The sequence below is a fragment of the Capra hircus genome, chromosome 29 (assembly GCF_001704415.2).
Source record: "Capra hircus breed San Clemente chromosome 29, ASM170441v1, whole genome shotgun sequence".
Classification (NCBI taxonomy): Eukaryota; Metazoa; Chordata; class Mammalia; order Artiodactyla; family Bovidae; genus Capra; species Capra hircus.
Window position 1 is genome coordinate 33,527,525 of NC_030836.1, and position 23,993 is coordinate 33,551,517.

A 23,993-nucleotide genomic window follows, 5' to 3' on the forward strand; every position below is an offset into this window, starting at 1 on the left:
ATTAATCCCGCAAATCCAGAAATACCAAGAGGGTAGAGGCAGCGACCCTGCTCAATCTCTTGAGAAGCTCCTAGTGGGGTGTCTGACAATTAGTAGGTGCTGAATAAATGTCTGTTCAACACACAGATGATCTACACTTTTGGTCATCTCCATGAGTGGGGTCGGGGTCTTCTCAATGCTCTTCTGTTCTGTCATTCCCCTAGGAGTATAAAATCTTGAGGGCAGGGATCTGTGATGGCTTTGGTTGTTAGTTTTATTTAGTCCTTGCCTCTGCCTCCTCAGGAAACTAGGAAGGTATCACCCCAGCACACCTGGGCACACACAGTGACTTGAAGTCTGGAAAGAGACCAGCTCAGCCACCCATCACCTGGAACAGAGCTTTCTCCTGACAGTCCTCCCTTCTCAGCTGTGTTTAGCCCCTGGGGCTGCACCTTCCTTCCTGCGATAGGAGTCCTCCTCCTGTCTCCCTCCTCCCACAGCCCTGCCCACAGCCCCTCTTCCGTGGTTGTGAGTGACTTCCCTTTGTGAAGCCACCTTTCAATGCAATCACTCTTTTCCTTTTCCTTCCTGCACTAGAGACTCTGCCCTCCTTTTTCCCGGCCTTCCGGCAGAGCTTGAGGGGACGGGAAGTTCACTTGCCGCTTCAGGACACAGAAAGCACTGTCTTGATGGACTCATCCATCATCGGTCACAGCCCGAAACCCCGCACACCATTATCCTGTGGCTGATTTACTGCTTCAGGTGACATCGTGTTCAGGAGAGCCCACATCTTCCTTGGTTTTGTTTCAAAGACTCCAATTCCTCCAGGACACTCATCCTTGCGTGCCTTCACATATGTTTCGCACTTTTCTCTGCATAGCATTCCTCCCCCACCTACACACATGCACACGTAAGACGTGCACACCCTTTCTAGGCATTAATGTGACTCCAGAATACACCATCCTCCAATTAGGAGCCATCTGAGGATGCCGTGTGTCTGGCAACCTTCAAAGTCAATGTCTGGCACTCCTGAAGTCCCTCTCTAAGCAGCTCTGACCCTGCCCCATGCTTCTGTGGAAGCTGTCATATATATCTTCCAACAGACCCTAGCAGCAAATATTAGCTCTACAGAGTTATGACTCTCTCTGAATTTTGTGAAGTTTCCCCTTAGGTAACTCAGGGTTCTTGTTGATGTTCTCCACTTGACTGGCTTTGTAACTCAGGAAACAACTGAGTAGTTAAAGCTTCCTAAGAGAACAGCTTTGTGCAATTAAGCATACCTTGGGAACTGGTCTAGAAATACTGTAGTTTTTCTTCCCCTCTCCCTTTAAAACATTCGGTTACTATTGACCCTTGAATTCTCTAAAACAAGATGACCTTCTTCCCATTTCTTGATAGCATTATTAATTTATTTTGATACACATAAGATTTTTAACTGAAATCCAGTTAACTTTCAATTTATAAAAAAAGAGGCAATCGACAAAACAAAGCCAAAAAATGATATCATGAGTAAATTTAAAAATGAAATTCAAAGAAATACATTTTAGGTTTTAACATTCAATCCTTTTACCTTTTTCAGCATTTCTTGACGGCTTTCTGAAAGGTCACTCTTTAGCAAGGGACAGGGTAGGCAGAGACAAGATGACCTGGGATTCCCACTGGTAATATTATTTTAAAAATCTTATGTACATAAAATCATTAAACTAGATATAAATGCCTTCACCCTATACCCTTCTATGACTCAAAAATCTAAAATTATAGATCAGGGACTCTTCTGGTGGTCCAGCGGTTAAGACTGTGCACTTCCGATGTGCAGGTCCGATCCCTGATTGGGGAATTACAATCCCACATGCCATGTAGCCTGGCCAAAAGAAAAGGAAAAAAAAAAAAACAATAAAATTATAGATCATACATATACATAAATCATTTAAAGGTTTCAGCATCAGTGGAGCTGATGATGCCTTATTAAAATTAATTTCCTTGTTGCCTACAAATGTGGTGCCGATGTCTGTAAGGATACCTCTTGACTTCAGCCCATGAGACTTGATGACCAAGTTCTCCTCTACGCGGATTCACTCCAACTCTGGGGACTCCCTATCACTTGGTTTCGAGCCACTTTTCTTGGCAGGGACAACTTGGTGATGCTGGGAGTCCACCTTCTGTGCTTCTCATCAGCCTTAGACAAAGGGAATGCTCACGGATGCCCCTGTACTGACAGATGCAAGTCCAAACACTCAAATCTACTTGCGGTCAGACCACAGCTACCACACGCACATGTGATATTTGTCTATTGTCAAAATGAAAGCAGTGAATTAAAAAATACAAATAGAGGACCTGTGGATCTTGTGTGTGTGCCTGTGTGTGAATGGCTCATACAGAGATACACACATAAGAGTATTTCCAAGGACATCTACTTTACCTTACATGGATCCTTTTTTTTTTCTAGCTTTATTGAGATATAATTGACATATTGTTTTATTGTTTAGTTGCTAAGTCACGTCCAACTCTCTGTGACCCCATCAACTGTAGCCCACCAGGCTCTTCTATCCTTGGGATTTCCCAGGCAAGCACACTGGAGTGGATTGCCATTTCCTTCTCCAGGGGATCTTCCTGACCCAGGGTCAAACCCGTGTCTTCTGCATTGACAGGCAGATTCTTTACCACTGAGCCAGGAGGGAAGCCTAATTGACATATAGCACTGTGTAAGTTTCAGGTGCACAGGATGTTGATTTGGTGCCTTTAATTATTTCAAGATGATTACCTTTGTAGAATAAGCTGTCACCTCCATTCCATCTCATTATTTGCGTTTCTTTTTTGTGGTGAAAACATTTAAGATCTACTCTCAAGGATGTAATGCAGTATCATTAGCTATAATCCTATGTGGGTTCTTTTTATGTCAGCTTGAAAAACATTACCTTACATCTTTTAATCATTATGAATATGTGTGGATCACCTTCTAGCTTCCCGGTGGGCTGTGGGAGGCGCTGATGACACAAAGTGAAGACCACTGAGATGGTTCTTACCAGGTGGTATTTACAGCCTAGCAAATAGGTACATATGTAATGAAATCCAGTGCTGTAAATTCTATGAAGAACACCATCGCATTACAAAGAGGAGGAAATTTAGAATGATATGTCTATATTAGAGATTAAACTCTATTTGCCACTGTCTACTCCTGAAGGCAGACGAGCACACAACATAATTTAGGTATTACCCCAATAACTAGGCTGGAAATAAAAAGGCATTTTCTAGTTAACTTCAGTTTCTCAAAATGCCAATTGTCAATTTTCTGAATGCAGAATCTATAAAGTTATCTGTAAAGGAGAGACACCATTTGTTAGGCTGGTTTCCAAGACTCGTTCTCCAGCTATCCAGATTATCTAAATGTTCCACAGCTATCTGTGGGTATAAGTGAGATTTATTTTTAATCTGTGTATGTGACATTTATTTTTAACGTAGACTTGATTTTCAGAGACGTGTCCTGTCGCATTTGGATTGAAGATGATAAAAGCGTCAGTGTCTAGCAAACAGGCACCGAGGGTTTCCCTGACCGCTTCGTCTCTCTCAAGGATGCTCCCAGCCCCCTGGCACCCTCCGCTCTTTGTCTTGCTTTTATTTTCACCGCTTGTCATTCTCTGAAGCTAAGATACCAATTTTCTTGGGTGTTTTTGTTGTAGGATCAAGGGTGTGAACTTTGTCTGCCTCCTTCTGGCATTTCAGCTCCTACAGTGTTTGTTACCTAATACACCTTAGACACTCATGAAATACCATTGTGTGAATCATGGCCGTTTTGGGGTTTGTATTTTCAGAGGCAAAATATAAAAGTAAGAACAAAATAACGACCATATGGAAGCTAGCCAGTTTCACTTTTCAGGATGAGCTGGTTGTCTTCCGTCTGGTTTCTTTAAGGCATGCTAAGCCTCTTCATTTGTGTCCAACTCTTTGCAACCCTATGGACTGTATGTAGCCTTCGAACTTCCTCTGCCCATGGAATTTTTCAGAAGAAAATATTGGAGTGAATTACCATTTCCTCCTCCAAGGGTCCCTCTTCCTGGCCCAGGGATCAAACCTGCGTCCCCTGTGTCTCCTGCATTGCAGGCAGGTTCTTTACCTACTGAGCCATCAGAGAACCCCTTCTTTAAGTCAGTGATTCTCACAGGGAAGTCCCCAGACCAGAAGCTCTGATATCATCTGGAAACTGGTTAGAAAGGCAATTCTCAGCCCACCTCCAACCCACTGCAAGGAAGCTCTTGGGAGTTGGGTTTAGCAATCTGTGTTTTAAAATTCACTTTGCTGTACACCAGAAACCAACACAGCGTTGTAAAGCACCTATACCCCAATAAAAAATAAAAATAAATAAATTTGAATTTTCAAACCAAATTAAAAATTAAAAAAAACACAACAACTCTCTAGGTAACTTTGATGCAAAACAAAGTTTGAAAACCACTGTCTTAAGGCATGGGTTTCCCCTAACTGTAATTCCCACCTCTGACCCAGAACCAAACCGGTGACTTAATGTGTGTGAGTCTCTCAGTCGTGTCTGACTCTTTGCAACCGCATGGGCTGTAGCCCACCAGGTTTCTCTGTCCTTGGAATTCTCCAGGCAAGAATACTGGAGTGGGTTGCCATTACCTCTTCCAGGGTACCTGAATCCCACGTTGCCTATTCAGCAGAGCTGGATGTGGTGCTTTGCAAGCAAGACCCCTTTCCATTACTGTCTTTCAGGTATTTCTTTACTCCTTCGGATTCTACTTTCCACTCCTCTTTTCACACATAGCTGGAGGTGTTTTATGGCTGTCAAAAACTCACTTCCAAATGTTCTTCCAGTTCTCTAGGACTGTTTTATCTCTTAAGAGAAAATTAATTAAGTACTGTAAATTTGAAGAAAATTTTGGTCGACCTCATTATTCGGGTTCTCAAACCACACACACTTTTTTTTTTTTTTTTTTCAAGATGAAGGAGACAACCACAGCCTGGAAGTACAGAACTCTCTGCCATCCAGGGGTCATCTACCCGAGGGGCACACGAGGCTTTCCATGGGCTGTGTGCAGGGCTCTGAGAATGTGTCCTGCCTGGAGGGTCAATTTGAACTGACTTGTCTCAGGGTCAGCTCCTACCAGACCCTGCAGCAATATGAACTGATGCCACTCACCCCCAGCCTGCAATTGTAGGTCTTACACAAGGAAGTGTATCTAAAGCAGAACATTTTTCAGGATCTAAGATGTCCTAAATGGATCTGCCAAGAAAGTGCCTGTGTTTGGATTGCAGTTCTGACTCCTTTCTGACTGTTCCACGTAACTATTTGTCCAGGGGAGAGTGTTCTTGACTCCCATTGTCACCTCTGCCGCCCTTACCAATCTGTCATCAAGTGGAGCACCATTCTCGAAGAAGAGTCCCCGCAACATAAAGCAGACAGGTCCAGAAGGAAATGGCACAGTTTTTTTTTTTTTTTTTAATCAGTAATGAATTTACGGCAAAACTGCTTCCTTCTCCTTCTTGGAATTAGAATCCAGAGAGACAGAGATGCTTTCTGACAGAGGACATGTGATTTGGCACATTAAAATAAACAGTATTTCAATTTTCCCCACCTTTCTCAGTATATTGGGTTAACCAAAGTCCTTCCAAATAACAAAATAACCCATCTTTAATAGCCATTTCATAAAGCCTAGTAAAATATTGGCAATATACTGTCCAGATATTGAGAAATTGAATGAATTTAATACTGGGTTACAAAGCCCTTTGCAAGTGAGGTATTTTCCAATTCATTGCTTTAAAAGAAATTGAAGGAGGAATTAATTGAATTGTCAGCTGTGAGATCATTAAAATAATTTTTGAAGCTATTTTGCTATGTGGTTTTGGGCATATATTTTGGAAGAGGTACAAAAAATTGAATGACACTGCTATACAAGATTTTCATTTCCATCTTTTTGCTTATGTGAACTTGGTTTCTTTCAAAGCAAAATAGGAATAGAACTGATCCTGAGCTCTCACGCTAGTATAATGATACTTATTGACTATATAATAACCAGAAAAGCCTCCTCCATCCCATTAAAAGCTATATTTCCAGTAAAAGTTTACTTCTTATATTTAATTATTACTTAACAACATGTACAGAATATTTAGGTCATTTTATCAATATTAACCTTATAACATTAACTCATTCTAAAAGAAACTATTATTACTTAGAACTTTACAGTCACAGAACATGGAAAAAAATTTCAGTCTCTACATTTTATATATATTGTTGCAAATAAATATGATAGCTGATCAATAAAAGATTTTCAAACATAAAATACTTTATCAGGATAAAATGCTGCAGATAAAATCCTGCAGAGAATATATATAATAGATACACAAGTTCAAGTTTAAAAAACGAGCAATACACATTTTATGACTTTAGAAAAGAGTTTGTTCGTGACTTTTGAAAGCAAACAATCATGAGTATCAAATCACTATGGTATTTAAATTTGTAAAGAGATATATAGAAAGGAACATTATAACATTTTAATTTTAAAATGTGAATATTCTCCATAGACCAAAAATGCATCCTTTGCAACGATTACTTAAACTTTAAAAATATTATGTCAGCTTAAAAATGGGCAAAGGATTACATGATTGACCAAAATAAAAACAAGTCTATCGTCTGCACTGTCTCCTGTGTATGTGGTCCCAGGGTCTGGGATACCATACCCTTCAGTTTGCTGGACTTACTGTCTGCTTCCAGGCTGGCCAATTCCTCAAGCTGTACGGCTGGAATTTAACCTTCAGGAGTCATTCCAACAGGGACTTGACCTTCATGAAAATACAGCTGTTATTAAGAAAGTTGGCACATTAATTCTTATTTGCAACTGAGAGTAAATGAAGGAGTTTGTTAGTTTTTTTTCCCACTAAGACATGCCTTTGAAAAGTGAAGAGCAGAGAGCGCCAATTAGGGATTGAGTCTTCACAAGGGAAATGACAGTCGCTGTAGAACAAAAATGCGCAGAAAGGGAAGCTAGAGTCCCAAGGATGCCGAGGAGACAATATGACCTCAGTTTTTCTTTTTAAATTAATTTACTTTTTACTGATGTATAGTTGACTTACAATGTTGTTTTAGTTTTAGGTGTACAATAAAGTGACAAGGTGTTTCATAAAACACACATATATATGTATATTTTCAGTTCAGTTCAGTTCAGTTGCTCAGTAGTGTCTGAGTCTTTGCAACCCCATGAGCTATGGCGCTCCAGGCCTCCCTGTCCAACACCAACTCCCGGAGCCTACCCAAGCTTATGTCCATTGAGTTAGTGATGCCATCCAACCATCTCATCCTCTGTCATCCCCTTCTCCTCCTGCCTTCAATCTTTCCCAGTATCAGGGTCTTTTCAACTGAATCAGCTCTTCGCCTCAAGTGGCCAAAGTATTGGAGTTTCAGCTTCAGCATCAGTTCTTCCAATGAATATTCAGGACTGATTTCCCTTAGAACTGACTGGTCAGATCTCCTTGCAGTCCAAGGGACTCTCAAGAGTCTTCTCCAACACCACAGTTCAAAATTCTTCAGCGCTCAGCTTTCTTTATAGTCCAACTCTCACATCCATACATGACTACTGGAAAAACCATAGCCTTGACTAGACGGACCTTTGTTGGCAAAGTAATGTCTCTGCTTTTTAATATGCTATCTAGATTGGTCAAAACTTTCCTTCCAAGGAGGAAGCTTCTTTTAATTTCATGACTGCAGTCACCATCTGCCGTAATTTTGCAGCCCCCAAACATAAAGTCTCTCACTGTTTCCACTGTTTCCCCATCTATTTGGCGTGAAGTGATGGGCTCAGACGCCATGATCTTCGTTTGCTGAATGCTGAGCTTTAAGCCAACTTTTTCACTCTCCTCTTTCACTTTCATCAAGAAGCTCTTTAGTTCCTCCTCACTTTCTGCCATAAGGGTGGTGTCATCTGCACATCTGAGGTTATTGATATTTCTCCCGGCAATCTTGATTCCAGCTTGTGCTTCTTCCAGCCCAGCGTTTCTCGTGATGTACTCTGCATAGAAGTTAAACAAGCAGGGGGACAATATACAGCCTTGACGTGCTCCTTTTCCTATTTGGAACCAGTCTGTTGTTCCATGTGTATATATCCTCACTTATATTCTTACATATTCTCACTTATATATTCTCTCACTTATATGCTTATGTATTCTTCTCATATATATATTATTTTTTAGATTCTCTTCCCTTATAGGTTATTACAAAATACTGAGTAGAGTTCACTGTGCTCTACAGTAGGCCCTTGTTGTTTATCTGTTTTATATATAGTAGTGTGTGTACGTTAATCCTAAACTCCTAATCTATCCCCCCCTCTTGCCCTTTGGTAACCTTAAGTTTGTTTTATGTGTCTGAGAATCTGTTTCTGTTTCATAACGAAGATCATTCGTACCATTTTTTTAAGATTCCACCTGTAAGCGATATCACATGGTGTTTACCATTCTCTGCCTGGCTTATTTTGCTCAGTGTGATCATCTCTGGGTCCATCCATGTAGCTGCAGATGGCAGTACTTCCTTCTGTTGCTTAGTGGTGGTGGTGGTTTAGTCACTAAGTCACTAAGTTGTGTCCAACTCTTATGACCCCATGGACTGCAGCCACCAGGCTCCTCTGTCCATGAGATTATCCCAGCAAGAATACTGGAGTTCCTCCTCCAGGGGAACTTTCTGACCCAGGGATCGAACCCACATCTCCTGTGTCCCCTGCACTGACAGGTGGATTCTTTACCACTTTAGCCACCAGGGAAGCCCAGCTGAGTAGCATTCTATTGTTTATACACCGCATCTTTACCGACACTTACGTTGCTCCCATGTCTCAGCTATTGCAAATAGTGTTGCTATGAACATAGGGGTTCATATATCTTTTCAAATTATGATTTTCTCCAGATATATGCCCAGGAGTGGGATTGCGGGATCATATGGCAACCCACTCCAGTGTTCTTGCCTGGAGCATCCCAGGGATGGGGGAGCCTGGTGGGCTGCCGTCTATGGGGTCGCACAGAGTCGGACATGACTGAAGTGACTTAGCAGCAGCAGCAGCAGCAGCAGCAGCATGGTAACTCAGTTCTCCATATAATTTATACTAGTTTACATTCCCACCAATAGTCACAGCCTCCAACTGTTGGGAAGGGTAGGTGAGTGTATGTGAGGCAGAGATCAGCTTCTTACCTAGGTGATCTTGGTGCCGACCGGCTGATGTCAATTGTATTGTTCTCAGGGGTAGGCAGGGGCTTGTGAACAGGAGGAAGAATTCTGCTTGCCCACTTTCTCCTTCCCTCTCCTGAAATCTGAAGAGATAGCCTTACTTCTACCTCTAGACTGTTGGCTTTCTACAGCGAATTTCAAGATCCGTTCTATAGATTGTACTTGCAGGGCTTGGGGCAGCTTCGGGTACAGGCGATGACAGCACAAGGGGGTGGGTATGGAGGTGAATATGTCCCATTTTTGGCTTAACAACGAGTGAAGCATTTGCCATATAGATTAGCTGTGATATGTTTGCAATACCGATGCACTTTCTCTCCCCTCTGGCCCTGGGCCACTTTTCCCACAAGGTGGTAAATGCGCTCGAGAAATGTAAACTAATTTTCATATAAGCCTGAGGGGAAAAATAAGATAGAAAGCAAATATACAGCAAAGATATTCACATAATATGTTTCAAAATCAAATAGAAATGATTTTGTAGCATCAGGTCTTCAGGATGATTCAGGCCACTGTTGCCCTCTATTTGAGAAGTTTTATCAATAATTGATCCCTTTTAACACTGGGTTATGTTATTTCGTTTACTCCTGGAACAACAACAGCTGCATTTATAATAGAATCTCTTAACACTCTCTCCCTCTTCTCCTTCCCCTCCCCTCTCCCCACGCTTTCCCTTTCCCCTTTCTTCCCCCCTCCCCTCCCCACTCTCACTCACAGGTGTACCATAGATGATCGGGTCACCCGGGTGGCCTGGCTGAACCGCAGCACCATCCTCTACGCCGGGAATGACAAGTGGTCCATAGACCCTCGTGTGATCATCCTGGTGAACACGCCGACCCAGTACAGCATCATGATCCAGAACGTGGACGTGTACGATGAGGGCCCCTACACCTGCTCTGTGCAGACGGACAACCACCCCAAGACCTCCCGCGTCCACCTCATTGTGCAGGGTGAGTTGATTGGACAGGGTGCTGGCGTTCCCGTCAGCGATGCAGAGGGCATGTGATCTCAGCCTGTGCTTCCACCTCCTGTAGAAAGACACAAAAAGCCATTCCTCTGCAGGATCCAGAGACCGAGTGTGTCCTGGATCCCTTCCACTTGTGGGTGTCTTGACTAAGTGCGGAGGATCTTCACAGAGCTTCTCAGCTTTATCTCTGGTCCTTCTGTTTTCATTCATAGGTTGTTTGGTATTGTTGAGTTGGTTGAGCTTTCTGGGGTTTGGACAAGATATAGAAATATAATATATCATATGTTAGTTACTTAGCACTCTGGAGTTAGGGCAAGATACTTTAGGAAATTGATTGGACTATTCTCTGTGCCTGTTGTTTTGCAGAGGCTTAGCTCATGATAAAAGGTTAATAATATTGATGTAAAACCACATGACATATGGCTGTTCTTGCATAGCTGATGGTTATGTGTGATCTGGAAAGGGGTTCTCAGTGTTGTTTGGCATTGCTGTTGTATCTGTCTACACCCTTTTAGCCCCACAGTGGAGCTGAGGTCAAGAGGGATATTAGTCAAGATGTCTCTGTGTTGGAAATAAATGTATATAATTAAAAGGGGGCTCCCTAACTTCCTCTCCTGTTCTCCTTTAAAAATCTGAATTAATATAACCCATGCATAGTACTTAAGAGTTTTCCACTTGAATTTTATTTTGTTGGAGAAAAATGGGGTTGAAAAAAATCAGAATCTCAGATATCAACTATTCAATATTAAGAATTAAAAACTCATGCAGAGAGCAGCCATAAGCTTTGGGGAAGCATTGTAAGGCAGCCCTACGGAAGACCTTATGATGAACTATCCCCTGCCAACACCCTCATGACTGTGCGAAGCAATTTCTGTCAGGTAAGCAGACCAGCCCCCAGGCCCCAATGACACAGCCTCCCTCCACCAAAGGGCGGGGTCTTCTCAGTGTCTCCTACTCCAACGTCTTGGAACCACGCATTGCGCTCAGAAGGAAGAATACATGTGACTTAGCATCAGTGCGTGCCTTTAATCAGATCCCATCTGCAGTCAGCATAATGGATTTTTTTCAGGGTGTGTGTGATTTGTGTGCGGCATTCTTGCTCAGCTAGTATGTATTCCCTCATCCCTGCCTTTCTAAAGTATATAATTTTGCTCATTTCGGTTGGTTTCATGGGAAGTTTGAGTAGCGGGTAAAGTCTTTTCATGTTTCAGTCATGTATAAAGTTTCAAGGGGACCATGCTTTTCTTTTGGCTGGAGATCTTTGCTAGTGGGCCATCTGGGTTCTGACTCCACAGGCCTTGATAGCGGCCTGAGCTTGGCCGGGGCTCTGTCGGCTGCAGCCCCTGCTCCCGGCAGGCCCTGGGGCTGACGTAGCACTTGAAGCTTTGCCTCCATTCAGCCTCCAAGCCTTTCTCTGACCCACATGCCCCCAGACTCCCACATCTGATGCCACACAAAGGACACCTATGCTCCCTACTGTGTCTCTTCTCCTTCCACATCCCACCAGCGGTATGGCTTGGGATGATCATGTCTTGGGAGCTACAAGGCAACAAGGCAACTTGCCATCTGGAGATAAAGACAAGTACCATGTCTGATGCTTCTCCTCTGGTGAGGCCCTCCCCAGGATCAGTCATCTGATATGAGTGGGGATATCTGAGAAAACAAGGAAGTGTGAACTCTCACCACCCGCCTGCCACCTGGGCTTGGTTCCAGAGCAGCTGAAATTCTCAGCCTAGGAAGTGACGCCTCCATGGCACCTCCGTGGCCTTGACAGCAAAGTTATCTACAAATTCAGGAAACTCGGCGCTGAAATAGAAAAGAACTGTCAGGCACTATACGGAAACAGACTCAAACAGAATAAGACTCTCGCTTTTCAGGAAAGAAGACAGATTGTACAAGCGTGTCAAAGTCAACACAGGCCGTAACGGGCTCTTGGCTCAGAGCTGCAGGGATAATACTTCATAAGAAGCTTGGAAGCAGTTCCTGGGGCTGGATGTGGAAGCCAGTGGGGTCTCCCCATGGGTCTCAGATATCTGGGTCAGAAAGAGTCTGGGAAGAAGCAGGAAGCAGAGCAATAGAGTCCTTCATCCCAGAGGTCACTTTCTCAAGTCTCCACAATTCAGGCCAAGTGACTTCCGTAGCCCCTGTGACATTCAACTCAGAGATCAGGAGGGTGGAGGAGGAAGGGAAATGCCTCCTCTCAGAAATCTTAGCAGACTGGGCTTCACATTCACAGAGAGGCTAAATGGAGGTACCTAGGGAGCTGCCTCCTCCTCCATCTTGGTGAACAATGGCTGACTTGTCTTCCTTTGGGGACCACTGAGTTTCCAGCAGGTGGAAGCAGAGACCCCATGGCTCTATTAGAAGGAAGCCCGGGAGTCTCTCCCTTCCCAGCAGCGGTCGGCTTTCGTCCAGCCTATAGATTAATTTTTCAGACTTAGTGTTAGTTCAGGTTAGATAAAGATAATGAAAGTTTCCTAATCCTCTTAAAGAAGATTTATCTGACCGAGTAGAAAGCTTTTGGAATACAATAAGGCATGTATAAAACTGAGGCCTAATCTTGCCTTTAATTTCCAACTGCTGATGGGTATTGATTTTGCAATGAGAAAAACTGAGAAATTTCCGAGCTGCAACTTGTCCATATATATATGGTATTTATTTATCTCCTGCCCATTTGAGAGTGTTAGAATCTCATCACCTCTAGCAGACAAGTGCCATGAGCCAAAGGGCGATCCCGGGGGCTCTGGGCTTTGTTGTTCCCTCCTCCTGCAAAGTGGAGTAACTGAGAGGTGCTGTATCACTAAACTCGAAGTCTGTCTGTCCCTGTTTTATGAGGTGGCCTCTCCACATATCTGATGGGATTGATTTCCAAGTCCTTCTCTTTAAGGCAAGAAGCTGCATTTATTAAAAGAATATCACTGGTCCCCGAGATACATCTTGACCACCTTGAAGGGATAACTTCAAGGCACCATGTGATGGTGTGTGACAGCATAGCTAAGACTGTGTACCTGGTGTATGATGCTCAGTCTGAGACTGTGTACCCAAGCGTTAAGGGAATTCAGAGCACGGGGCTCAGGCAGCCAGGGTGGGAAACCAACCCGGCAGCCCTGTGTGGGATGGGGTGAGGGATGCTCCTCCTGTGATGAGGAGCTGAGGGGCACAGTGATCAGGTCAGGCTGATCACTCAAGCTGTGAGGACAGCAGGCTGTGGGTCTCCCTGTAGGAATGGAGAAGGTTCCTTTAGGAGACATCATCCAAGGGAAATTGAGAGGGTTAATCCCAAGGCCTTGAAAGAGGAAGAATTAAAAAGATATCATCTCCCTTTTAAAGTCTGGGGAAATGTTAGATGGTCTGCTAGTAACTTTGGAGTTAGGATCTTCAGCCACTGGGAAAGGAAGGTGTTAGGGTTGTGAGCTGTAGGAATAAAGAAAACACAGACGTTATACAGGAGTTACAGAACTAAGAAATGGGTATAATGCAAGACAAGAAGGGTATGTTTGAGAGTCATAAATTTACTAGCATGAGAGTAGGTATGTTTTGTGAGATTGACTCTTCCTACTAGAGAACAGTGGGACTTCCCAGATGGCTCAGTGATGAAGAATTGGCCTGCCAGTGCAAGAGACTCGGGAGGTGCAGGTTCACTTCCTCAGTCGGGAAGGTCCCCTGGAGGAGGAAGTGGCAAACCACTCCAATATTCTTTCTGGGAAAATCCCATGGACAGGACAGCCTGGTGGCTGAAGTACATAGTGTTGCAGAATCAGACATGACTGAGAGGCTGAGTGTGCGCTAGAGAACAGTAGGCATAGCACACTGTTTGAGGCATTCTAGGCTTTCAGCAAATGTTTGTAAAACGGACAAAGGACAGATTGATGCAGGAGATGAAATGGCAGCAGAAGGCAGTGATCCTGAAGTCCCTGCAAGCACATAGAGGCAGGCAGGGAATAGTCAGGCTGTCCAGATGACTCAGAGTGGACAGTGATTGGAAAGAGGTCCTTGGAGGGATGAGGTCATCAATGTGACAAGCCAAGAGACATGTTCTAACAAGGATCAGATGAGTTCTGTGAGCTTACTTAGTACTTTACAGCGCTGGTCACAATCTTTGCCTCATTTGACCCTCACAACAAGCCCTGGGAGACATCAGGGCAGCGACTGGTATCTCCGTTTTGCAAATTAGATCATTTCAGCATAGGAAGTTTAAGAGACCAGCCGGGGTCCCCTGTGAGTCAGCAGCGGAGCAGGTCTGAACCTCGACCATGTGACTCCACAATCAGTGTCTCTCCAGCACCTGCCACTCCCTCCACTGGCAACCGCATCTAAAGTGATTTCTTTAACCTAGAACCATGGGGACTTACCATTTCTCCTTTCTTTTTCCCTCTTTTTCCTGCTACTGATGTTTCACTGTGCAAACAGAAATTGGGGACAGAGCTCAAAAAAGGAAATGAGCGGGAAGGAGCAGGAGTGGGATGCTAGAGCCATAAAAGAAGGAGAGGCTGAAAGAGAGACAAAGGAGATGATAATTAATCTACCAGTAGCTCATCCTTCCAGGGATATATGTTCTAAATGTTACCTCTTTACACTGTGTAAGTACTGAGAATGTTGGCCCCTTAGGGGATCCAGGATCCAGTCGTCATTCTGATTGTCACGAGCTCTTCAGCATCCTGGACTGTATGGACCTCCTCCTGTTGCAGTTTCTGTCACTGCCAGGGATCCATAGACAGGAAAATCTGGTGCATCTTTGCTCCTTGGATGTTGGTATCTCTGTCTACTCTCCTGCCTAGTTCAAAAATCTGTTGACTGCCAGACACTTGCTTTCATGGATCAAACTCCTCTTGCTAAACCCAATTTTAGGCAAAGGGCTAGAAATGATGAATTGTGTTAACAAGTCTGTGCAGTTTCTATATCTGCAAAGACTCTGGGGCTTTGAGCCTGGAGTCAATTCAGGTGAGACTGCGTGGTACCCAAGTTTAGTTCAGCAGGGAAAGAAGTCTGATTCTCCACCCAGTCTGGTCCTCTGTTCCACTGGGTGTCAGCCAGTCCCTGCACAGGGCACATGAGTGTAAACTGATCTCTACTGATCCTCGTAACCTCCTTGCAGAGTTCAGACCATACTCACATCGCACTGATAAGGAAACCAAGGCTCAGAAAGAGTGAAAACTTGCCCAAAGATGATGGAGCTACTAAATGCTCTCAGTTCCCTCTGCTAGGCTTGTCTTTAGGTGAAAGCTCTCAAAATACACACAGTGAATGTCCTCTGCATGCACGGTATCTTTTGACTATTCTTCACTGAAGCCTTGGGAGACCGAACAGGAAGTCTCCACATTCCAAGAAAAAAAGCCTGAGATTCAGAGTTGATTTCTCCAAGTTATACTGGCTAGCCAGTGTCAAAGCAGCCCAAATACCAGGAGTTGTTTTTTCATTTTGCTTTGTTTTTATTGAGGTAGATTTGATTTACAATATTGTATTAGGTTCAGGTATACAGTGAAGTGGCTTGGTTATATATGTGTGTGTATATATGTATGTACATATGTATATCTTATATATATATGTTTAGATTATATTTATATTTTGAAATTATTTTTCTTACAGGTTATTAAAAATATTGAGTATAGTTCCCTGTGGTATAAAATAGGTCCCTACTGATTATGTATTTTATAGACAGTAGTATGTAGATGTTAATCACAGACTCCTAATTTACTCCTCCCTTTCCCCTTTGGTAACGTAAGTTTGTTTTCTATGTCTGTGGGTCTATTTCCATTCTGTATGTAAGTTCACTTGTATCATTTTTTTATAATTCCACATATAAGAGATATCACATGATATTTGTTTCTGTCTTATTTAGTACGGAGAATTTCTAGGTTCATCCCTGTTGCTGCAAAAGGCACTATTTCGTTCTTTTTATGGCTGAGCAATATTCTGTTGTATATCTGCGCCACATCTTTATCCATCCATCTGCTGATGGACATCTAGGTTGCTTCTTTATCTTGACTATTGCAAATAGTGCTGCGAAGAAAGAATTTTAATTCTAGACCAAGTGTTGGGTTCACATGCCAGATTGCTAACTCATAGCTAAGTAGAGGGCAGGTAAATGTTACTATTTCTGAGAAAGATGTAGAAGTTCTGAGGTGGTATGGAGAAGGGTGGCTCCCCAGGAGACCACTGTGGGGTGGAGTGGTCCTGGCTGAGGCTGGTTGTGGTGGATGGGGGCCGGGTACCTGGTGGACCATCTCCAAAATGTGAGCGGGGCACACCTGCCCAGGGGTGCCTACTTTCTGCCAGGGCCTACCTATTTCCAACTTCCTTTGCTACTCACCTCTTTTTCTCCTCTATTTTCCCCTTTTGTCCCAAATATTCTTTAAATAGTCATTTAAATTAACATGCATAATTGTGGGCCTAAAGAAAAGCGGGCAGTCAACCTGAAATCCATTTAATTTATTCGGCCTGTATTTTAAATTATAATCACACTTGCTCTTTACAGAGGCAGAGTGGGAATGTGGAAAAGAACAAGACCAGGCATCAAAAACTCCCTCCCCAGCCTGAGCTCTGCTCCTCTGTGTCCCTGGCATGTTCCCTTCCTGCCTTCTTATCCCAGGTGAAGAAGACAAGTGAATGCAAATGATTTCCTCCAGGTATACACATGCACACCTTAACCTTACTCCTGTGTGTGTGCGTGTGTGTTAACAGATCTATATGAACACGACTGAAGCGACTTAGCAGCAGCAGCAGCATGAAAGACATCCTTTTCTTTCCTGCTTCACCTGATATTTGTAAACCCCAAAACTCACATCAAATGTTGAATATCTGCTCAGATTCCTAATTTCAGGGTTGGGTAAACCAAGAAAGCAATTACACCTTAGAAGAATCAGGACTGAAATCGGTGCCTGCAGCAGGCCCTCTGTCCCCAGCAGAGGGAGGCACTTGACGAGTTGTCCTTCACAAGGAGAGGGTCCTGTGCAGGTCCCTCCAGCCTGGCTTCAGGGCTGGAATGAGACTCACACTCACAGTCTCTGCAGCTGTCCTGTCCCTCCCTTCACGTTGTGTTATGCAGACATCTGTTGGAATTAGACACATCTCATAGCTGAAATAGAATCGGTGGTCACCTCCACTCAATCTTCTACATTATCACGTCTTTCCTCATGTCATGTGTAGTTGCTGACAACACAGTACAAAACAGAAAAAGAAAAAAAAAAGATTTCTCATTTTATCAAGTCTCTACTTCCCCTGTTGTGAGAAGGAATATGGGACTATGTTCAGCTCTGCTTAGAAACAAAAATGATAACATACACAGGTTTTCAGGTTTCGTAATTGCTTCTTTTGTGGCCCATGGAATTCCATCCTCCTCTCCATGAAATACACAGGTCCAGCCTCCCGCTAGCCTGGGTCTGGGGACTATGTGCTCAGTTCCTCCTCATGATCTTTAAATTATAGGAGCAGGAAGAGCTAGGATTTCCCAAGTTGAATGAGACCAAGGCAGAGTCTGAAGCTGGATGAACACAAGTCAGGGCTGGAGATAGTTTGAGCCTGTCTGCCAAGAGGGCAACAGTTCCATATGGGAGCCCTGGCTTCAGTTGGGTCCATCCAAGTGTGTGAGTCGATTTGGAGCACACCGCAGAGACTCTGTGATCCAAGATGGTGCTGCCAGTCTTGGCACGTGGTTTGGGGACACATACAGGAGCCAGGAAGAGAAGTGGCAGGATCCGGAGCTACCATTTGCTTATTTGCAGTGGAACTAAACAAACAGAGTATCATGAAGTCTGCCCTCAGAATTATCACCAATATGGAGATGTGGGAGAAAATGAAAATGCCCGGTATGTTCTAGTTAATTTGCGTGGTGAGTTCAGCTGATGTCACTAGCTCAAGTAAATATGAAGAGATCTTTCCTCTTGCTGTCAGTAGGGGAAGCAGCGGCACTTTAGAAGAAAAGTTAGTAAATATTCATCAATCCTCGTCATAGTTGAAAGTTCATCAGGACTCTCCTACAGTCAGGATCCCACCTAAGATTTCAGACTTCACTACCACAGGGTTAGTCAACCATAGCCTAGCAACAGAGTCATCTGTGAATTTAGAATGATGATATTTTCCTATGGGCAGCATGTGGATCCATATTTGAAGACTCTGACTTGTAACCACAAGCCTAGTTCCAAGCCCCTCATTACCAAGTTTTACCGGAAACACAGCGTCCGAGCAACAATACCTCTCTACTCCACTTTTTCCTGCTTTGGCTTCTCATCAAGGTAGCAAAAAGCCTTTGACTGTTTTCTCTCTAATCATTCCCTTCACTCATCATTCTCCTCTGTAGGTTCAGAAATTGAAGAACAATAGAAATAAAGTAAAACGATCCCAGGAAAAGCAGTCAAAGATATGCCTTTGAATAATTAGAAACCATGTCTGTCATGTCTGAGTACCAAGCATGACGGTCACTTCACAGACAGGATCCAATTCTGTTTCCCAGTTAACCCAAGTAGGCGGGATGCATGTTTCTAATTTTTTTGAATGAGGAAACTGAGGCTCAGAGAGTCTGAGTGTCAGGAGCTGAGAAGAGCTGTGATTTGAGCTCTGCTTCATCTGTAGCGAAACCAGCACCTAACCTCTCTGTGGAGCCTCCTCTGGGTTCCCTCCCTTTTCAATAAGCCTCAGACCAGACTGACTCACTTGTTCATTTGCAAGTCATGCTTGCTTTGCCAGATTTTCTTGGTTTACAGAATCTCAGCCTAATATCTCTGCAGTCAGGATCTATCCTCCTTAAACCTCTCTCTTCTTCTACCTTATGAATCTTAGTGATTATGACTTCTTCCTTGGAGTTAATATCATTGTCACTGAAATCTACATTTCTGTTTCTTAATTTCTTCCCTAATTCTAGCCTCTTATTTCTGATTCTTTCCCGAACTCTCCAAGATGGGTACCCCGTAGGTATCTTTATGTGCTTCACCCCAGACTTCTCTTCTTTGCTCCAAAACCTCTTCCTCTTCTTTTAATTCACATTTCTATTCACCAGCACACCATCCTTGTATAAAACCTTGGCTTCAGTGCTGACTTTCTCTCTCTCTTGATTCGCCATCAAAACAGATGTCATGTCCAATAAAGTCATTCTCTTCCTTCCTGTTCGTTCCCACAACCACAGCCACCAAAGTGCGGCATCTCACCCTCCAGTGACTTTTCACTGTCACGTCCTAATTGCTACCCCACCCTCAGTCTCTGCCTCTGTATAATTCATTTTAACACCGTTGTCTAAATATTCCTGGTGCACACGTCTGATCGTGTCACTTCCCCCTGCTAGCAATTTTAATGACTCCCTATTGACAATGCAGTCAAGTCAAAACCTCTTATATCACTTTTCCAAGTGCTAAACAATTCAGGGGCAGACCTCCTTTCTCAGTCTTACTTTCTATTGTCGTGTTTTTATATCCTACACACAACTTAGCCAAACTTGTCCTTGTTAAACCTCCGCCCCTAATGCCCTGCATTCATTTTCATTTCTCAAACAACTTGTCTTGAATGCACTTTTCTCTGAATGTCTAAGTTCTCCAGACCCTGTAGAGCAGGACTATCCAATGGATCTTTCTGTGCTGATGAAAATGTCCTACATTGTCCGACATGGCAGCTATTAGCCACTTTGAGAACAGGGGGCTGTTGAGAACTTGAGGTGTGGCTAGTGAATTTTCAGTATTATTTCATATTAAAAAACTTAATTAAAAATAGTCATACATGTTAGTGGCTGTCATATTGAACAGTGCAGTTTTAGAGTTGCTAAATCCCAAAGCCAAAGGCTCTCTCTGTAATTCCAAACCTTACCTGCACTTGCCTACGGTCCCTGAAACTTCCCATTTCCTATTTCAGCTACTGGTGGGCCTAACTCTTTTCCTCTCCTAGATTTTTCCTTGAAGGCAACAGCCAGATTTGGCTCTTTCATTTTTGATATAGTCAAAACTTAGGGATTGCAATCTGAATTGGCAGGACCATATAGATAACTCTTCAACAAATTTATATTGAGTTAGTAGTCCATGTAAATAGGGCATCCTAGGTGATTAAGTGGTAAAAAATTTGCCTGCAATACAGAAGACACAGGTTCAATTCCTGGGTTGGGAAGATCCCCTGGAGGAGGGCATGGCAACCCACTCCAGCATTTTTGCCTGGAGAATCCCATGGTCACAGGAGCCTGGTGGGCTGCAGTTCTTGGGGTCGCAAAGAATTGGACAAGGCTGAGTGACTGAGCGCACACACACACACACACACACACATACATACATACCACAAAAACATATCACCGAGCTTAGATTAATTACCTTCTCCTCACACTCAGGATAGATTGCTGTATAGTGAAACATCAAAAAACACTTATTTCTACTGAATAGGGAAGTTATTAGTGAAACTGTTTTAAAAATTCCATAATTTAGAACTTCAGGGGAAAGACGTGACACAGACACTCTGTTTAGTGATATTAGAAATCACCCCAAACAAGATGGCCCAGAGGGCAGCCCTGGCAGGCAGGGTGGGAAGGCACTCCTCCCCACCCTCCTGCAGCAATCTGTTGATGGAGTGAATGCCGCATGCTGATTGGCCAGCAAGTACACATTAATGACCAGTTAGCAACTGTGTTCAGGTCAATTAATTTATATTTGTATTTTGCAAGTGAAAGTTGCCCTGTTAGATTATTGATTCTTTGTCCCTGTATTCAATTTGTTTTTAATTGCACCATTGCTGGGCCAGACCCTCCCTCCTGGCAGACTGGCAATAAATCTGCCACCATCTCAACAATCAACAATAAATGTGTCTCTTCATGTCATTATTAATATGCCTCTTGGATGGGTTTGTTACTACGGCTCACAGTTTGTAAGAGCTGGATGGCACACCGCCAGGAGGATTCCTTTTCCCAAGGGCTATTTTGTCGTGATAGGATTGATGTTCTCAGGCCTGTGTGTGTCTGAGAAAAGGGGCCTGGGATTTAATTTAATATAGCTGGAATGTGAGCTCCCTAATCCTCCCCTTATCATAAACAGCTTTAGAAGAAGATTCTGTTAGAAGAGAGATTTTTACCCTCTCTTCCATTTCTTCCTCTTTTCTTCTTACTTTTTTCCCCCCCCCTCTTTTCGAGCTTCTCAATTCCTTCTTAATTTCTGCTCAGATAGATGCTTTTCCCCTCTCAAAAACAACATAACAGCTACCTAGGTGATCTAAAATCCCCAGATAAGGGAGCCATGTGTCCCCCAGAAATTGGAGTTTTATTACTGGTTGATTGTTAGTTGAAAGCAGAGGGGAGTTCCCTGTGCTTGATAAGTGAATGGTGATTAACAGAGCTGCAGAAAAGTGGCTCTCATAATGTCACCTTAATTGAGGTCAGTATTGAAAAAGAATAAGAAGGAAATGGCTACCCACTGCAGTACTCTTGCCTGGAGAATTCCATGGACAGAGGAGCCTGGCGGGCTACAGTCCATGGGGTTACAAAGAGTCAGACAGAACTGAGGAACTAACACTTTATTTCACTTTCTTGAAGAGATAATCATAAATTCCAGTGTTGTTATTGGCTTTTTCAGTTATTAGAATTTTTCAGGGGGAAGCACAGATTTTAAGTGAATGTATAGGTTGGCAGAAGAGACTCTCTGTGTCTACACCAAAGGAGGTATCTAAATGGAACTGCCTACTGTATAAGAGCTTGGCCATGGCTAGAGATCTTGGAACCATCCTAATGTTGGCCATTTTCAAGGCACAGGTAGCTTCAAGATGAATTTTGGCGTCCCTTCCTCAAATGCAAGGGCTTCCCAGGTGGCTCAGTGGTAAAGAATCCACCTGCCAATGCAGGAGATGCAAGCTCAATCCCCAGGTCAGGAAGACCCCCTGGAGAAGGAAATGGCAACCCACTTCAGTAATTCTTACCTGGGAAATCCCATGGACAGGGGAGCTTGATGGGCTACAGTCCACAGGGGTTGCAAAGAGTTGGGCACGACTTAGTGGCTAACCAACAACAACAGCCCTCAGATACAGGATGGACAGTCAATGTTTGGTTCAGGATAGAGATTTTTATACTCAATTTACTGTGAACAGTGCCCATGCACAGAACTTCTTGGTGTAAAGCTCTCCAGTTTAGGTCAAACTGGGCTTGTTGAAATGAGAGGGGCAGAAGGGCGGGGTGACACCTGCTCTTTCTCTTGATAGGCATCTAAGTGGCCCAAAGAAGTGGGAGTCAGGGGGTGTGGGACTCAAGCCGGGATGGTTTAGAAGAGAAGGTGCAAGGGGGAGCTGGGAGAAGACCTGGAGATGCCTAGAGAGGGCCATGGGTACAGAGAGGGGATGCTAAGGGAGGCGAGAGAGCAGAGGAGGTGGGGAGGGGTGGAGAGAAAGGGGAAGAGGAGACAGGAGAGACCAACCCGGGGCTCAGCACCCTGCAGACACCTCCCCAGGGAACATGGGGAACCATGTCCAGCCTTCTCTAGCACAAGCACCTCTGTGCCTGGATGCCCTCGGTTCTCTCCGCCAGTGGCCCCTCTCCACTGCTCCCCTGCTTCTTTGTCGCATCTTGGTCAGCGTGGCCTCCTGAGAGGCAGGGAGAGTAGATGCAGGCACTGTGTGGAACGCTGCCTCAGAAAGTCTCTGACTCACGCTCTCCCGTCTTCCTCCACACCGGTGAGAACTGATCACATCTCTGCCGACTCACGGCTGGGCTTGTGTTTCCCACATGCTGTAATATCCAGGCTAATCCAACAGAAAAGGCAATGTTACTGATAAGCAAAGCCTTAATTCAAACACATACCGAACAAAATGCACTTACCAAGCTGCTTTTCAATAAGAGGCAAGAAAAATTCAACTCTTGGTTTGACTACTTGCTCCGTGATCTTACATGAGTTACTTAATCGGGCTGAGTCTCAGGGTCTTCATTTTAAATTTGGGGAAATAAAGCCTGCCCTTACCTTCCTTTTCCTTAGGGTTGTTCTACATTAAGTGGACAGAAACATGGACAGGGGCTTCCCAGGCGGCTCAGTGGGTGAAGAATCGCCTGCCAGAGCAGGAGATGCAGGGGATGCAGGTTCAGTCCCTGCATCTGGAAGATCCCTTGGAGGAGAGCATGGCAACCCACTCCAGTATTCTTGCCTGGAATATTCCATGGGCAGAGGAGCCTGGCTGCCTACAGTCTATGGCGTCACAAAAGAGTCAAACACAACTTAGCACCTAAACAACAACTCTATCATAGGTCCTGTGCAACTTTAAAATTATTTGTTTTATAGTGTTAGGCTAATTAACCTACCTTCTGAGTTTGCATGACTGGTGTTATGCTAGGGTGATTCATTAATACTTAGAACTCTGAACCCTCTACTCATCCTTACACAGTCTTGTCACATTAAAATATAGCCACTGACCCCTTATATATTAATAAATTATGTTGGGTTTTATGGATAATAATGGAAGAACCAAGGCATCTTCTGAATATATCTGAATGTGTGCAATATCCCTACTTTTGAAGTTTGGTGTCTTTCTTATTATTTTTATTTTTTTAATTAACTTTTATTGGAGTATAGTTGCTTTAAAATGTGCTCTGTGGTGACCTAAATGGGAAGAAAATCCAAAATCGAGGGGGTATATGTAGACATATAGCTGATTCATTTTGCTGTGCAACAGGAACTAACACAAAATTGTAAAGCAATTGTTATTCTTGTTATTTTTAAGTATTCTTCTCTCAACTATTTTTATATTATTGTCATAATTTTAGTCTCATGTCCAAAAGGTACTTCTGAATAAAATATCTACAATTAAGCTTATTGAAAGAGGATTAAGAAGTAGACAACTTTGAGTCAAAAGAGAAATAGCACAAAATCATCATCAAAGGTTCTGTTTTCCTTAAGAATCTTA

At 43.5% G+C, this 23,993-nt stretch overlaps 1 protein-coding gene across 2 annotated transcripts in view; it reads left to right on the forward strand.

The window, feature by feature from the left end:
• Positions 1-23,993, forward strand: part of OPCML (opioid binding protein/cell adhesion molecule like) — a 1,043,576-nt gene that overhangs the window by 795,052 nt on the left and 224,531 nt on the right. For both annotated transcript variants that reach the window (XM_013975837.2, XM_018043456.1), the window contains exon 3: positions 9,908-10,140. In XM_013975837.2, coding sequence (XP_013831291.1) covers positions 9,908-10,140 — 233 coding nt within the window. The remainder of the gene's footprint in view (positions 1-9,907; positions 10,141-23,993) is intronic.